The sequence below is a fragment of the Centropristis striata genome, chromosome 1, assembly GCF_030273125.1.
Source record: "Centropristis striata isolate RG_2023a ecotype Rhode Island chromosome 1, C.striata_1.0, whole genome shotgun sequence".
Classification (NCBI taxonomy): domain Eukaryota; kingdom Metazoa; phylum Chordata; class Actinopteri; order Perciformes; family Serranidae; genus Centropristis; species Centropristis striata.
Window position 1 is genome coordinate 43,843,052 of NC_081517.1, and position 18,487 is coordinate 43,861,538.

The 18,487-nt window shown below is 36.7% G+C and overlaps 1 protein-coding gene across 3 annotated transcripts in view; it reads right to left on the bottom strand.

Annotated features, from left to right (window-relative positions):
- The window catches only part of LOC131979373 (caskin-1-like), a 64,391-nt gene that overhangs the window by 22,034 nt on the left and 23,870 nt on the right, over positions 1 to 18,487 (bottom strand). For all 3 annotated transcript variants that reach the window (XM_059343342.1, XM_059343333.1, XM_059343350.1), the window contains exons 4-10: positions 13,162 to 13,307; positions 12,888 to 12,983; positions 10,736 to 10,857; positions 9,224 to 9,332; positions 6,272 to 6,380; positions 4,619 to 4,713; positions 1,964 to 2,078 (exon numbers count right to left, since the gene is read on the bottom strand). In XM_059343342.1, the coding sequence (XP_059199325.1) occupies positions 1,964 to 2,078; positions 4,619 to 4,713; positions 6,272 to 6,380; positions 9,224 to 9,332; positions 10,736 to 10,857; positions 12,888 to 12,983; positions 13,162 to 13,307 (792 nt within the window). The remainder of the gene's footprint in view (positions 1 to 1,963; positions 2,079 to 4,618; positions 4,714 to 6,271; positions 6,381 to 9,223; positions 9,333 to 10,735; positions 10,858 to 12,887; positions 12,984 to 13,161; positions 13,308 to 18,487) is intronic.

Below are 18,487 nucleotides of genomic sequence, written 5' to 3' on the forward strand. Positions count from 1 at the left end.
ACTTTTTTTTCCGAACCAAAATGATAAAAGGAAATGCACATTGAATATTAAGTTAACTGGTTCTTATTTCTATCTTATTACTTAGACAGGGCAGATGCATGTATATGTATAGGGCTTTATATACTGTATGTGTGTATGTGTTTATATGTTTATGTACATCTGTTTAATGGTGCCTATGTGAGTATGTGTATGAATATGTAAACTACCAGTCAAAAGTTTTAGAACACCCCAATTTTTCCATTTGTTTATTGAAATTCAAGCAGTTCAAGTCAAATGAACAGCTTGAAAGGGTACAAAGGTAAGTGGTGAACTGCCAGAGGTAAATAAAAAAAGGTAAGCTTAACCAAAACTGAAAAATAATGTACATTTCAGAATTATACAAGTAGGCCTTTTTCAGGGAACAAGAAATGGATTAACAACTTAACTCTATGGAGTCTTGGGCTATTTTGGGCTATCTTTTTTTACTCATTTTGTGTCTTTAGGTGTCTTTTTTGTCATTTTGTGTCTTTTTTTTGGTCATTTTGTGTCTTTTTTTAGTCCTTTAGTCCAACATAAAATGTGATTTTGAATCTTTTACTTTCAAAACACTATCATGCTCAATAAAGAATTTTAAATGTTGCAAATGTGCATTAATTTCAGAGTACACTGAGACATTAAACTGCATCATTTTCAATTAAATTCTGGAAAAGTTGGTGTGTTCTAAAACTTTTGACCAGTAGTGTATATGCATCCAGCCTACGCTGTTGTAGTTTATGTTGTTTATTTTTTCGGTTCGGAAATTAATAAAAATTAAAAATGAAAAAAATATACCTTTTGTGATTAGGGTGAACTGATCCTTCACTATACAGTATATATATATGGATCATTTACATACATTTATACACACACACACGCGCACACACACACACACACACACACATACACACACACACACACACACATATATACACATATATATGTAGCTGCAGTGAAGTGCTGGAACAAGCAGATAGAATTCATATTCTATATTTGGTCTTGTCAAAAAGTGAGGAAAGGATTCTTATCTTTGATTTAAAGTGATACTACATTATGTACCTGTCTGACTCTGCTGCTCCTGAGAAGTGGAGAGAGGAGGAGGAGGAGGAAGAGGAGGAGGAGGAGGAGTGGACAGAGGAGGAGTAGACAGAGAAGGAGGAGAGATGGGGAGAGGAACGTACCCAAATGAGGAGAACCGAGGGAGGGACTGTGTGTTGGGGTGAGAGGGAGGAGGAGGGGGAGGCAGATGCAAGGGGAGGACTTTGGAGGGGGGGTATGAGTGTCCGTTGACCGCGGCAATGGGGCAGGGGTTGGGTCTGCGGAGCAGGAGGGTGTGGCACTGCTGGGAGGGGGAGTGACCTGGACACGAGCCAGGAGGAGGGAGGTGCAAAACAACAACAACAACACAACAACAACAACAACCGATCAGTCAACTTGAAACAAAACAAATCTAATCAGATTTTAAAAAATGTACGAAATAATAACTGGTTAAAATCAAAATATGAGAAAAGAACACATCCATATATCCACAGGGAATATATCTCTATAAATCAAAAAATATTTATCACCATAGCAACAAAGCAAACAAACAATATGAACAAAAAGCATCACAATCTAGCAGAGCGGGTTGGTTGGTTGGACAGGTTTATTTATTAGGGAGGTGACAGAAGGAGCAGAAATATAGAGGGGGGAGGGGGAGGGGGAGGGGGGGGGGGGGGGGGGGGGGGGTGACAGCCAATAGAGGACAGCATTGATCATTGGAGATGATTGACAGGTTGGGAAAAACAGCCTAAAGAGGCTGATGATGCTGCAGCTAGCTAATGATCAGCTATTGCTACAGAACAGCTGCTGAACTCACACACAAGCGAAAGCACACACATCCTCCCACCCACCCCACACACATACACACACACACATACACACATACAGCTGTGATGTGGGTGGTCACCTGCCCTCTTGATCACTTCCACCATGTTGGAGGGGAAGTAGCCCACACGGTCATTTCCTGTGCGGTTATCGTGAATACAGCCTTTCCATCGGCCGTCAGAGTGCTGCTCCAAAACCTGTCAACACACACACACACACACACACACACACACACACACACACACACACATACATACAGTGAACAAAATTATAACCTGTTTACTGTAGCTGAACTGGGCTGCACCACCTAACAAAATCAGTTAGAACCACTAAAACTTTGGCTAGTAAACACCTTAACCCTTTATCAGGCAAAGAACTGGTAACTTCAGGTAATATTTCGAGAAAAAAGTTGCAAATTTACTAGATTAAAGTGGCAAATCTACAAGAAAAAAGTTGCAGATTAAATGGGTTAAAGTGGCAAACCTACAAGAAAAAAAGTTGCAGATTTATGAGATTTAAAGTGGCAAATCTGCCCGAAAAAAGTTGCAGATTTACGAGAAAAAAGTGGGAAAAAAGCAACTTTTTTCTCCCAGATTCACCACTTTCACCACTTTAAATCTCATAAATCTGCTATTTTTTTTCTCGTAGATTTGCCACTTTAATCTCGTAAACTTTTTTTCTGAAAATATTATTTTCGTATGTTTTTTTTTTCATTCTGGCAGTATGTAATATCCTCCAATATTCTCTAGGGTTGAAATTTGGAATTTGAAAGTATTTCAATGAGTGCCCTATTAGGGGTTAAAGTGGTGAATCTGGGAGAAAAAAATTGCTTTTTTCCCACTTTTTTCTAGTAAATCTGTTACTTTTTTAGTGCAGATTTGCCACTTTAAATCTCTTAAATCTGCAACTTTTGCAACGAGTAAATTTGCAACTTTTTTCTTGAAATATTACCTGAAGTTACCAAATATAGTTCTTTGCCTGATACAGGGTTAATAATGTGCAAATCCTGTTGAAAACAATCAGCTATGTTAACAGGAAGTTACTGTTGCATCATGAGCTGCAAGAGAGGTGCCAACAATGTAGACTTTATTTATAAAATGTGCTTCAGAGGGTTGAGCCAGCAAGGATATATCCATCAGGGGCCTTTGTTCCCAGCTCAATGTCCTCTTAATGTAGTTTTGATGTTCTCAGCAATGTTTCCCATGGTCACATGTCAATAGGTCAGTATGTTGCTATCACCCATCTACAGCTCACAGGCTACTGATGCTAAACTCCTTGCTTTTTTATCTCCACAGTGGCTGAATGGATTTTTATTATTTAACTTGCATTTGAAACCTCAATATCTTTTCATTCATTTGCAGATCTCTTACAATGTCAAGAGACAGAGGGCCAATGGAAAATTGTGATGACCCCTCCAGGCACACAAGTAAAAGCTCTTTTTGAGCTGAAAACAACATATTTTCACAAAATATATGTTTTGTTTGGGGAAAAAAATCACTTGTACTGATATATACCAACAAGAATATATAGTAGTAGCACTGAAATATAATATTATATTAGGTTTGCCACAATTCTTGGAATCCACAATTTGAGTAGCTGTTCAATTTTAAGCTAACAATTTGATTTATTCTTTAATTTAAATGTGTAACAGTCATATACCCTTTTGTACTACAGTAAGGAGATCTGTTCAAATTTAAATCATTTATTTAGAAATGTAATAATTCGTTATTTCACCAGTCAATTGGGAACAAAGTATTAAACAACAAAAAGAAGATCTACTAGCTGGCGGAAGGACACTTCAGTTTCTCCGAGATTAAGAGTCAACGAATTGTTGACATATGGTGCTAACGGTAACTCATGGGGAAGGTGAAGGGCTCTATACCGATATCGTCCGGTTCGTCAAGAGGATATTCCAGTTTAGTTGTCTCTCCGTTATCTCTGACTCCAGCCATTAATTCTGGAAAGGTGCAGCTACAGCTAACGGTAAACTAACGTTCAGATATTTTTTCGGTTCAAGTTTGAAAGTAGAACGGATGCAGGACAAACCGGGACTTCCGGTCACCATAGTTAAAATATCTAATTAAGCTAACCTCATTAGCAACTGTTTGTTCATTTTATGGCATGAGATGTTTTGTTGTCACTTAACATAAATATGAAACAAGCACATCATCGAGTGTCAAATACATTGACCATATTCCATATTATGTCATCTACTCAATGGGTAGTATAATAGGTGACATATTAGCATGCTAACGTTAGCTTTGTCAGTTGCTTCAGTTAAGTTAGTTACGCAGCAGTTACACCAATTAAAAATGGCTAAATGGTTCAAAGTCTTTTATCACAACTAATCTTGAGCAACCCATTTTAATTCATTTGGGCATCTAATAATCACCACTTGGTAAATTTAGTACTGTCATAGCTATGTTTGAATCAATAATGAGTTGGTGCAACCAGCTCTTGGAGCTTGTTCTATAAAGCGAGTTTAGCAGACAAACCAGGCTTATTTCAGTTAGTTTGACTCATTTTCAGTTGGTTCAGTTCCATAAAGCAAATTCAACATCTTTTATGCTCAGTTTCTATGGTACCTTATGCAGGTTTACTTAGTCTCTAAGGTTTGAACAAACTAAATTGCATATTTTCTGCATTGGCTAATGAATTTCAGTCGACAGACATGCAGCACTTTGAGAACAGGTTGAGAAATGTGTTGCATTTTGTGACGATTATCACATCTATGTACCGTGATGATGTCTCCAGCTTTGATGTTGAGGCTGGTGAGGTCGTAGTTGTTGCAGTAATCCTTCAGTGCACGCACCTGCATTGCAGCCGAGGCATCTACAGGACAAGAGAATATTATGAGTGGAGCAGAAGAGTTGAGAGGAGTCAAGTAGAGGACAAAAGCACCAGCAGAGAGTTTTTAGGAGTTAGAAATAGAGCAGAAAGTCTGGAGGGAGCAGAAGACAGAGCAGGGAGCATGCAATGTTTGCTTCTCTGCTGCTGGTGGATCTATCAATGCATTTATTTACATAATTAGTTCAGAAAATTACCACAATTCACATATTTAGCACTATTATCTGCCCTGTAACTTATAATCATATATAGTATAGTGAAAATAATTTATAATGTTTTATTATTTTGTAATAATGAAACTCAGATATTGCCTATTAACCCTTTATCAGGCAAAGAACTATATTTGGTAACTTCAGGTAATTAGAGAAAAAAGTTGCAAATTTACTAGATTAAAGTGGCAAATCTACAAGAAAAAAAGTCGCAGATTTACGAGAAAAAAGTGGGAAAAAAACAACTTTTTTCTCCCAGATTCACCACTTTAAACCTCATAAATCTGTGCTTTTTTTTTCTCTGAGATTTGCCACTTTAATCTCATAAACTTTTTTCTCAAAATATTATTTTCGTATGTTTTTCACACATTCTGGCAGTATGTAATATCCTCCAATATTCTCTAGGGTTGAAATTTGGAATTTGCAAGTATTTCAATGAGTGTCCTATTAAGGGTTAAAGTTTCTTAATGTTCTTTAGCTGTCCAGCTAAATGTGTTATATGTAGATTGGTGATATGACACTTATTTCTACATGTATTAATGATGTAATTATTATGCTCAAAAATCATGATGATTTATTTGACCTTTGACCCCAAAAATGACGTTACTGCACTCTGGTTTTGCTGTAAAAGGTTCTAATAGTAATGATAAACAGAGAGCAGTAACTATAACGTTGTTGTCTTCTTTCAGCTTTTTTAATTTCAGTGAATAAATAATTTCAAATTGATTTTGTTATCAGTGTATTCAACCCTTAATAGGGTTGCAAATTTACTAGATTAAAGTGGCAAATCTACAAGAAAAAAAGTTGCAGATTTACGAGAAAAAAGTGGAAAAAAAGCAACTTTTTTCTCCCAGATTCACCACTTTAACCCTTAATAGGGCACTCATTGAAATACTTGCAAATTCCAAACTTCCACCCCAGAGAATATTGAAGGATATTACATACAGCCAGAATGTGTAAAAAAAAATACGAAAATAATATTTTGAGAAAAAAGTTTACGAGATTAAAGTGGCAAATCTACGAGAAAACAATGTGCAGATTTATGAGATTTAAAGTGGTGAATCTGGGAGAAAAAAGTTGCTTTTTTCCCACTTTTTTCTCGTGAATCTGCAACTTTTTTCGCGCAGATTTGCCACTTTAAATCTCTTAAATCTGCAACTTTTTTTCTTGTAGATTTGCCACTTTAATCTAGTAAATTTGCAACTTTTTTCTCAAAATATTACCTGAAGTTACCAAATATAGTTCTTTGCCTGATGCAGGGTTAATGATTAAATCAGGAATCATGACTTCCCGTAAATAATTATTCAAAAGCATGTGTATCTGGTGGAACTCACCTCTCAGTAGCTGTTTGATCTCTCGGCTGGCCTGTGTTGTTGTGAATTGATTAACGATGTCCAGGGCGGTTTGACTCAGAGTGTTTCTCACTCCTGCACTGATGCCACTCTGGGTGGAAGTCGAGAAGAAAATTATTGAGGCAAGAATTTCAAATTCATAATATGGATATTTACTGCACATTCTGGCGTGCCTGCTGCCAATATTTACTGTGTGTTGTTCATCAAAAAGGTGACAAAATGGTTTGTAGCACCCCATAATGTAATAATTTCCTGAAAATGTCACAGGAAAAATAACTTATCTAGTTTTAACACATTGATTTTACATTTATTTGGCTTAGCCCAAAACAGCTAGAGTCTTATTATGGTAGGGATAAATAATAGGGACTAATAAAATGTATGACTGATATTGTAATAACATTTTTACCAAGAACTGAATACCTTCATTATATTATTGGGAATTTATTACACTTTCAGTATGGTCTTTTTTTTTCAAACCTGATAATCTACTTTTTATGGATATCAAATCAAATCAAATCAAATCAACTTTATTTATAGAGCCCTTTAAGACACTTGATACAAAGTGTTGTACATGGCAGGACAGACCAACAATAAAAACAATAAAAACAAAGAACAAGCAAAAACAACTAAAACAAAGCAAGTCTCATGCTGGGTAAAACAATAAACAGTAAATAAAAGTGGGTTTTAAAATGAATCTCAATTTTAAAATTAATCTTAATTTTAAAAAGCCACAAAGAACAAATAAAAACAGAAAATAAAACAGAGCAAAGGCTCATGTTGAGTTAAAAGCCAGTGAATAATCTACTTTTTATGGATAATGTAATACTGAGTTTATTTTCAGTGTTGCATAAGGAGCATAAGAAGCATAATTCATTCAATAAGAATCACTGCTGACTCTGATGGGAAACAACATTTAATGGAAATTGACTTGACTGTTTTGTGTATCATTAGCCGTCTTCTGCAGCTTTTGCCATCTACTGATGGTTTCTAATCTAAGAAACACTCTTGTCATTATGCAAGCATCGTGCATTAGATGAATCAGCATGCATGGGCTGGTTCATTTCCCATTGAAAGGGATATTAGTTTAATACATCTTTTTCCATTTGTTGGACATTTCAAAGTCTAGAATTTACATTTCCAAACATGAAATCAGTTTCAAATTGTATTACGTTTTCAGGAAATTATAACATTATCAAGTGTTATTAGTCAGGCGGCTTAGGACCAGATTTGAGAAGAAAGGGGACACGCTGGACAAAAGCACCACATTTTTCAAAAGGTTTCAACTTTTGGTAGGAGCCACTTAATCAAGATTGTGGATCTGAGATGGCAGCCATATAAAGTCTATGAGAACCAATATATCTTCCAAGCCACTTAGAAGGTCAATCTTGGTGTCAAAATATACATTTTCTGGGTCAAAGAATCATTTAAAGCTATTGAGAATATCACTAGATGACTCACTGTAAATAATTTGTTGATCAAGATCTGACATGAGATGAAAGCGTACCCTTGATCTTTTTGAGCAGTGTACATGGCAGCTAATCCTCACTCTCCCGTGAACATAGAGTCCAAACATTTTCAGCTCAGGATACCCTGCTGCAGCACTTGAAGCGAATTGCCCAGTCTGAGTGAAAATGAACATATCTATTTGATCAAATAATCATCTAGTGATATTCTCAATAGCTTTAAATGATTCCTGGACCCAGAAAATGTATATTTTGACAACAAGATTGACCTTCTAAGTGGCTTGGAAGATATAGCATTTCTCATAGACTTTATATGGCTGCCATCACCGCAATCTTGATGAAGTGGCTCCTGCTAAAAATTGAAACCTATAATGATAGAGAGTATGTGGAAAAAATGTGGTGCTTTTGTCCGGCGTGTCCCCTTTATTTGGCTAAGCCGCCTGACTATATAGTTTAAAAACAAAACAGAGCTGGTTTGAATATATACACTACCGGTCAAAAGTTTTAGAACACCCCAATTTTTCCAGTTTTTTATTGAAATTCAAGCAGTTCACGTCAAATGAACAGCTTGAAAGGGTACAAAGGTAAGTGGTGAACTGCCAGAGGTAAATAAAAAAAGGTAAGGTTAACCAAAACTGAAAAATAATGTACATTTCAGAATTAGTAGCCTTTTTTTCAGGGAACAAGAAATGGGTTAACAACTTAACTCTATGGAGTCTTGGGCTATTTTGTCCATTTTTTAATTCTTTTCATGTCTTTGTAAGTCATTTTGTGTCTTTTTTTAGTCATTTTGTGTCTTTAGGTGTCTTTTTTGTCATTTTGTGTCTTTTTTTTGGTCATTTTGTGTCTTTTTTTAGTCATTTTGTGTCTTTTTTTAGTCATTTTGTGTCTTTAGGTGTCTTTTTTGTCATTTTGTGTCTTTTTTTTGTCATTTTGTGTCTTTTTTTAGTCATTTTGTGTCTTTAGGTGTCTTTTTTGTCATTTTGTGTCTTTTTTTGGTCATTTTGTGTCTTTTTTTAGTCCTTTAGTCCAACATAAAATGTGATTTTGAATCTATTTTTTTACTTTCAAAACACTATCATGCTCAATAAAGAATTTTAAATGTTGCAAATGTGCATTCATTTCAGAGTACACTGAGACATTAAACTGCATCATTTTCAATTAAATTCTGGAAAAGTTGGTGTGTTCTAAAACTTTTGACCAGTAGTGTATGTGCAATGCATATTGAATATATTGCATGATGACAGGTAGGATGCTGGCCACGCTGTTATATTTTTATGTAACAAGCTAACATATCCCAAAGGCGCCATCACACAGCTCTGTGGGATGAACGCCAAGTGCTGAGGTGTAAAACTTGCTCGGCTGAGGAGAGGGAGGCAGCTTTAACAACAGTTGCTTTCATAAAGCTATTAAACAGCCACACAGACAGACAGACAGACAGACAGACAGACAGACAGACAGATGGACTTACATCCAGCAGCAGGCGCACTACCTCTGTCTTCCCACAGAGGGCTGCCTGATGGAGCGCTGTGCCAGACTCAGACTGTCTGTTAATATCTATTCCAGCCTGAATCAGCAACCTGCAGCACAAATATTGATAACATTAACCATTATTTGCATGTTATCTTGCATAACATCATTTAATATAAATGCCGGTAAAGCTTTAATTTAATAACCATTAATTAACAAGTAATAAGGCATTGTTCTCGTTTTAGATCCCTTTAGCTGCAAAAAGCATAGTTAACTTATAGTTAACTTATAATAGATGAGCAATAAAGTATATTTTAATATCAATAAGCAAACAAAATAAGATTAATAAAGGCATGGCAAAGACATAATGGGGGGGTTATGGGTGTTTGTAATGTTGTTATGAAGAATTATAAGATACTCATGAGGCTTTTATTAATGTTCTTATTATACATCTCTTATAGCCTGCTATTAGCTGTATTATAATGCCATTATTAACACTTATATAAGCTTATATACACAATAATGTTAATAAGCATCTTGTAAGGACTTACAAGGGCCTTATTACTTGTTAATTAATGGTTATTAAGGACCTTAATATAAAGCGTTACCTAAATGCCTATATAGAATAACAAAAGTAAAGTAAAAAGTAAATGTATGTGGCTAAACATTGTAGAATTAAAAAAATCTAGATAACTGTCAATAGAAATATGCCGGTAGCAGCATTTTCAAAGACTTTAACTATGTTCTTTAGATCAGCTATTCTCAACCTTGGGGTCGGGACCCCAGTTGGGGTCGCGAGATGATTTCTGGGGGTCGCCAAATCATTTTGGAAGTCAGCTCTGTCTCCACTGTGTTAGAGTATTCATGTGTTTAAGTCTTTTTAGTCATTTTGTGTCTTTTTTGGTCATTTTGTGTCTTTTTTTTGGTCATTTTGTGTCCTATTTTGGTCATTTTGTTTCCTTTTTTTGGTCATTTTGTGTCTTTTTTGGTCAATTTGTGTCTTTTTATGTCATTTTGTGTCTTGTTTTGTCATTTTGTGTCTTTTTGTTGGTCATTTTGTGTCTTTTTTGGTTATTTATGTCTTTTTTTTGGTCATTTTGAGTCTTTCATGGTCATTTTGTGTCTTTTTTTGGTCATTTTGTGTCTTTTTGATCAATTTGTTTCTTTTTATAGTCATTTTGTGTCTTTTTTTGGTCAATTTGTGTCTTTTTTTTGGTCATTTTGTGTCTTTTTTTAGTCATTTTGTATCTTTTTGTGGTCATTTTGTTTCTTTTTTGGGTGATCTGAACTGTGCGCTTGAAATTCTGTTCAGTGAGCGGGGGTCGCGGACAACATGCATGTTAAATTGGGGGTCGCGACTCAAAAAGGTTGAGAACTACTGCTTTAGATTGTAACACATATTTCATAATCATAATTGTGACCCTGGAGTGAAAAGGTAGATTAGATGAGACAGACAGAGTAGGAGTGAAGACAGACACACACTGAGACTGTAATGACTCAAAGTTTTTCAGACCGTATGACATCGATGTGTCCGTTCTTGGCAGCGAGATGCAGAGGTGACACTCCGTTAGGGTCGGAGGGTTTGGGCTCCAGCATGGCTGCACACATGTTACTGCTGAGCAGCAGCTGGACCACCTAAAACAAAAACACACACCAAAATTATACATTCACGTATAATATAGAGCCCTTTCTGTCAACAGCTGCTGAAGTCTGCACTAAATTATGTAAACAAGCTTATATGTATGCTACTCACACTTTTTTGCAACTTTTACATAAATAGATTTAAAGTGTTGTTTCTCTGTGAATTAGAATAATTGATGCAGAAACTGTGCACTCTCTCTTTTGGAATAAATTAGGGTGTAAATGTTAAATTGGCTATACTTATTTTGTATGGTTTTAGACATTTTATGAGTTGTTTCAAGGTGAAATTCTGTCTGCCACCAGGAAGGGATATATGGCACAAACAGGAGGAGGATAGAGTTGCACCTAAACTTATTAAAGTAATAAAATGATAACACGGACGCTCCATCGTCTGAACCACAACGGCAGACTCTTTATTATCTCCCACATTGTCAAGTATCTTTTAAAATAAAAGGCCTAATTACTTTACTTTTTACCTAATAGCACACATATCAAATCAAATCAAACCAACCCTAAACCTGCAATGGAGAGATTCAAAAGATATGGCAATGAAAGTGGAAATTCTTGTTCAAATTGGGATTCTTACGGTTGTTTCTTACTTTGGGCGGTAGCATTAACCGAAGCCAGGCTGCTTGCGGTGTTGTGAAAGATATATATGAAGGTTGGCCGACTGGATCGATCTACTTGTTTATATGGAAATCAAGGCCAGAAAGTATTCTATTACTCTCTCCGTTGCACATTTGGTTTAGAAATACAGTGTGTGCTGTGTTGTTGGTAGCTCAGAGGAAAACAGAAGCGACTCAGTTGTCTTTGTTGTCTTGTGTTGTCTTTATATGTCTGCAAGTAGGGATGGGTACCTGTCACATTTGAACCGATACGGTACCGATACCCGGCACCTGGGAATCAGTACTGGTACTTTGTACTTTCTGTACTTTTGCGTTTGTTTATGTGGTAATAAATGTTAATTTGTTTAATAATTAAATCTCAATTTTTCAATTCAACATATTTATTTCTCAAAATATAAACTTATATCAAAACAATATAAAATCCAGGATGAGCAGTGCTTTATTGTTGAGTGAACGTGCATTTTGTAACATGAAGGTTGCAGTGTTATCAAAGAATGCAGAGGAGCGCTCTCAGGTGGAAAGTGCACGAAAAAAAAAAAAAGTTGCAAGTGCACGTGTGATTTGTTGTGATGACGTCGTAGCTGTGCGGCGCAGCACCGGTCAGACAGTATTGTGGGCATGGCATGGTTGGAATAAACAAAGTTGAGTCGGGCTGCTCTGTGCACATATCGAGGATGACGCAGGAGTCCGAGGGATTTAATTTCAGCGAGGCAGTTTGGAGTAAAGTGGCAGGTAATATTCCTGAGTTGAAGAGCGGAGTATTAGCGGAGGACCAGAGATGCAGCAGCTAGCTGCTAGTTGCTAATGACTGGTCTACAGAAGAATGGAGAGAGCAAACGGAGTAAGGAAGGTCCAATCTGGAGGCAGACGAAGGCCAAGCCCAGGTAGAGACATTGGAGAGTTAGCAGCTGGCGGCTAGCAGGCCTAGAGCCGGCTGTTCGTCTCTGCGCCGGGGTGGAAGAGGGCAGCAGCTAGTGGCCGCGGTGAGCAGACAGGACCAGACGAGGAGGTTAATAAAAAAATAAAAAAATAGTGCGATCGTCAGCACGCTTGTTAATCAAAGATGTCAAATGAAAACAGGTTGAAATCAATCAGTTTAACGTTAACGCCGTTTATGTACCGAAACATGGTACCGTTTGATTTTGGTACTCGGTAGTACCGGCGGAATTCGGTCGCTACCTATAAAAGTACCGAATTTGGTACCCATCCCTATCTGCAAGTCATTGTTGAAGCGTGTTTATGTATTGGGTTGTTCTTTTTTCAATTTTACATTGGTTTTCTTAAGTTACAGCGCGTAGAAATCTCGAGGCCGGTGTAATTGAGGCTTTCCTGATCAAATGAAGGTTAAATAAAAAAAATAAACAAATAAAGATGCACCTCTTTGCATTTTCTACTTACACCAACACGTCCAAATTCACAGGCAAGGTCCAACGGTGTTTTCCCAGCTGAGTCTGAGATACATGGGTTGGACTGGTGTTGTAGCAACATCTCTGACTGTAACATACACACACACACACATAGAAATATTACTGGCTCTGCCTCTGAATTTTCTTGCTTGTGACAACCACAAATCATGCATGCATCATCAGGCACACATAATAGACAACACCTCACAAAAAACACACACATAGCTGCTATACACACTAGAACACACACACACAAACACAGTTACCCCATCATAATGTCCGTGCTGAGCTGATAGGTGGAGAGGGATCTGTCCTTCATCTGACTGTCCGTTGACTGACGAGCCTGCCTTCAGCAGCATTTTCATTGGTTCAGTCTTCCCCTGCCATGCAGCGTAATGCAGAGGACGCATCCCTACACAAAACGCACACATACACACATACAAGAACACACACAAAGATGACAGCACAATAAAACACAGACCCCACAAGGACATGCACACAGATACATACAAGAAAATGAGAATATAAAGACATGTGAATGCATGCAAGTACACAGACTCTGTTATTGTTAGACAGACCAGTTCGTCAGTGGTTATTTAGCTTTTTTAGCATTTTTGATTCCTACTATATGGTGAATTCACAAGGGCTGGAACGATTAGTCGGTTGACCAAAAAATTAATCAGGAACTATGCTGATAACTGATTAACTGTTTTAGTACTGGCTCCAACCCTTTCAAATGTGGCTTTTTATGTTTATTTATTCTTCTACACTGAAAAAAGAACCACCTTAATTGAATTGTTTCATTTGGTAACACCTAAATGAATTAAGTTCTTTCAAATTAATTTAAAATCAGTTATGTTATTTTTTTATTAATTTGAAAGAACTTAATTAATTTAGGTGTTACCAAATGAAACAATTCAATTAAGTTGGTTCAACTATTTTCTTTTTTCAGTGTATGATAGTAAACTAAATATATTTAAATTTTTTTAGAAAAAACAAGACATTTTTGAATGGCACCATGAACCCTGGGAACCATTTTTTGCTATTTTCTGCCAATCTGTAGATCAAATGATGGATGGACTAATGGAGAAAACAATCAGTAGATTAATTAATAATGAAAACAATCGTTCATTTCAGCCCTAATTAAATGACATTTTTTGAAAACATTTCTGTAATATCTCTTTCACAGGCACAATCTCTCTGTGCTCCTTCTGGAAATTCAATCTTATTGTGGTTGACGTGCTTGTGACCCTTCGTGACCGTTGGAGTATTGTTAACTCATTTCAAATCATTTTGAATCATTTCAAATCACTTTCAAATCATTTTGTGGTCAATTTGTGTCTTTTTTTGGTCATTTTGTTTCCTTTTTTGGTCAATTTGTGTCTTTTTGTGGTCATTTTATGTAATTTTTTTGTCATTTTGTGTCTTTTTTCAATCATTTTGTGGTCAATTTGGTTCTTTTTTGAACAATCGAAAAAAAAATGAACAATCGTTCATTTCAGCCCTAATTAAATGACATTTTTTGAAAACATTTCTGTAATATATCTCTTTCACAGGCACAATCTCTCTGTGCTCCTTCTGGAAATTCAATCTTATTGTGGTTGACGTGCTTGTGACCCTTCGTGACCGTTGGAGTATTGTTAACTCATTTCAAATCATTTTGAATCATTTCAAATCACTTTCAAATCATTTTGTGGTCAATTTGTGTCTTTTTTTGGTCATTTTGTTTCCTTTTTTGGTCAATTTGTGTCTTTTTGTGGTCATTTTATGTAATTTTTTTGTCATTTTGTGTCTTTTTTCAATCATTTTGTGGTCAATTTGGTTCTTTTTTGAACAATCGAAAAAAAAATGAACAATCGTTCATTTCAGCCCTAATTAAATGACATTTTTTGAAAACATTTCTGTAATATATCTCTTTCACAGGCACAATCTCTCTGTGCTCCTTCTGGAAATTCAATCTTATTGTGGTTGACGTGCTTGTGACCCTTCGTGACCGTTGGAGTATTGTTTGTGCAAGCATTGTACTCAAGGGATGTTGCAGACAAACTGCTTTCAGACTAAGACAAGAAATCCCCGACCACTGGCTGAACAGGACCTTAGAGAATTACCGCTTAAAGAAAACTGGACATTGCAGTCCGCTCTTGGAGCAACGCAGGAAATGAAAGGTGGTGCAGAGTTCACAGCACAAAAAATCCACCACGGAGTCATTACTGGTGCCTCTAACCAGAAGACATTAAACACTTTGTAGTAGTGGCTACAAGGAGCAGTGAGCATGTTTCTCATGGCAGCAACCCAAGACCCCCAGTCCTAATACCAGCGATGAGCCACATCGTCAAGCTGAATAAAGAGGCCCTGCAGGCTTGGCTGGCATGAGGGAGTCCTGACTCAGAGGAGAGGTGCTGGCAGGATAAAGAGACACAGCAGCTGTAGGAGTTACAGAAGCTAAAGTCTGCATATAACAAGAGATGTAATGGAAAATGACTCTCAGTCAGCTACAAAGAGCTTCCAGATAGTGTGCAAAGAGAAGAGAGGACTTTACTCCGGCTCTGCAGGGAAAGAGACACTCTGGACTTAACTCGTTTGGTGGATTGCTGCAAGTGATATGAGCCGTTATTCACTTTCCAGCGGTCAACTGTTAGTTCATCCTGAAATTCAGGAAGCTAAACTGATATTTTTCATTCATATGTCTGTGTGAATTTCAGTGCTATATTTGTGTTATGACTGTGGTCATTATTATAGTTATTGTTTAGCACAGCTGTTCTCAACCTTGGGGTCCCGGCCCCAATTGGGGTCGCGAGATGATTTCTGGGGGTCGCCAAATCATTTTGGAAGTCAGCTCTGTCTCCACTGTGTTAAAGTGTTCATGTGTTAATGTGTTTTAGTCTTTTTGGTCATTTAATGTCTTTTTTTGGTAATTTTGTGTGTTTTTGGGTCATTTTGTGTCTTTTTTAATCATTTTGTGGTCAATTTGTGTCTTTTTTTGGTCATTTTGTTTCCTTTTTTGGTCAATTTGTGTCTTTTTGTGGTCATTTTTTGTCATTTTGTGGTCAATTTGAGTCCTTTTTCGCTTAATTTTATGTAATTTTTTGGTAATTTTGTGTCTTTTTTCAATCATTTTGTGGTCAATTTGGTTCTTTTTTGGGTCATTTTGTGTCTTTTCTGACAAATCCCAAAGTATCAAGTTGTTACTTTCCAAGGAGTCTCTGGCTTGAAGCTGACTGTTACACACTCAGGAGGTCAGAATGGACCTTTAAACTGATAGCAAAGGACTTAGATTAACAATAAAATATAAAAAATATATAAATGCACATCCAGAGAGATGTTTTCGTTGTTGTCTGCTTCATTATTTGTCCAAAATTCAACATGCATGTTAAATTGGGGGTCGGGGCTCAAAAAGGTTGAGAACTACTGGTTTAGCAAACTGCATTTGTATGTGTGCCTTGTGTTTTTGTTTTCCTTTTTTATATGCAGATTGGAGTGTGCCATAGCCGCGGTGTGATTGGTGGAGAGGTTCCACGCCTGGGCTGTGATTGGCTGCAGCCGGAGCCACCTGGTTTAAATGGAGCCAAGATGGCGGCCGTCGCTGGCAGCAGGCATTTCCTCATCCTCCTCTTCTCCCAACCGGTTCACACTTTTGTTTGAGTTAACTTGTGGTTTTGGATATAATTCCCTTGTTTGAGCAGTAAGGGTGGGTTGCCAGGTTTTGTTTCTGGTTTTCTCTTGTTTAAGTAGGTAGGGAGGTAAGACTTTGTAACTTTTGTTTTCTCAGGTAAATTTCTTATTTTTAACCCTTTATCGGGCAAGGAACTACACTACCGGTCAAAAGTTTTAGAACACCCCAATTTTTCCAGTTTTTTATTGAAATTCAAGCAGTTCAAGTCAAATGAAAAAAGAGGTAAATAAAAAAAGGTAAGGTTAACCAAAACTAAAAAATAATGTACATTTCAGAATTATACAAGTAGGCCTTTTTCAGGGAACAAGAAATGGATTAACAACTTAACTCTATGGAGTCTTGGGCTATTTTGTCCATTTTTAAATTCTTTTTATGTCTTTGTAATTCATTTTGCGTCTTTTTTTTGGTCATTTTGTGTCTTTTGGTGTCTTTCTTTGTCATTTTGTGTCTTTTTTTGGTCATTTTGTGTCTTTTTTTTAGTCATTTTGTGTCTTTTGGTGTCTTTCTTTGTCATTTTGTGTCTTTTTTTGGTCATTTTGTGTCTTTTTTTAGTCCTTTAGTCCAACATAAAATGTGAAGACTATCATGCTCAAGAAAGATTGAGAGTACACTGAGACATTAAACTGCATAATTTTCAATTAAATTCTGGAAAAGTTGGTGTGTTCTAAAACTTTTGACCAGTAGTGTATATTTGGTAACTTCAGCGGATATCCAAAATGGGGTCCCCATGCCTCTCTGTGAGGTCATAGAACCACATGGATTTCGAGAAAAAAGTTGCAAATTTACTAGATTAAAGTGGCAAATCTGCGCGAAAAAAGTCACAGATTTACAAGGGATTTCTCCCAGATTCACCACTTTAAATCTCATAAATCTGCGCATTTTTTCTCGTAGATTTGCAACTTTATTCTCGTAAGCTTTTTTCTCAAAATATTACCCCCCTCCCCCGGATCCATATGGTTTTTTTTGCACATTCTGGCAGTATGTAATATCCTCCAATATTCTCTAGGGTTGAAATTTGGAATTTGCAAGTATTTCAATGAGTGTCCTATTAAGGGTTAAGACAGGATTGTTTTGTTTGTTATTTTGGCTTTAGTCCACCCCTAAGTTGGAGAATATTTTTGTATTTTCCTAAGTTCTCATTATAAATAAATATTACCCATTCTTCAAGCTAATTTTTGTTTGTGGCTACTTGGGAGTTATAACAGTCGACCTTATTTATTTTTGGACACTTAAAACAAAAAAGAGAAGTCTCACAGAAATTTTACAATTGCAACCAAATGAGTTATCTGATTTTGGAAATACCCTCGATTGTGTTCCCAGAAACATCCTGGCTGAGTTACTGAGTTGGTTGGCTGCTTTTTTTGTTAATGATCTCTTTTGGGACAGGATATCAAGCCTGCAGGATGTTCAGGTCATTGACCTTAAGTTGGCATCTCTGCACAAGAACATTTTGGAGACGGGTGTGACAAAGCCTGAATCAGGATCAGAACTTCAAAGTCCAAGGAAACACTTCCTGTTATGACATACAAGTGACGGATAAATATTAAAAGTGTAAAATTTGGTTTTCTTTGTCAGTTGGAAACAAGCTGATATGCCAGAAGCTGTTAGCAAACAGCTTCCTATTTAGGATGCATTCTCGCCAAATCAGGTGGTGCTTTATATTTCGCAATTTCTATTGTTCTGTCAGAGTGTTTTAATGATCTCCAGATTTCCTTCATTACTGGATAAGAAAAGACAGGGAGCTGGAAACACACAATCAGTTTCCCCACAGAATTGCTCCAATGAGAATCCATGTGGTTAGCAGTTACACACACTTCTGGGCAGGTGGGAGTAAATTCTTGTATTTCATTTTTTACCCTTATAGTTTAGTTTTTTTTAAACTTTCTTGTACCAAATGTGTTTTCAGCTCCTGTCCAATG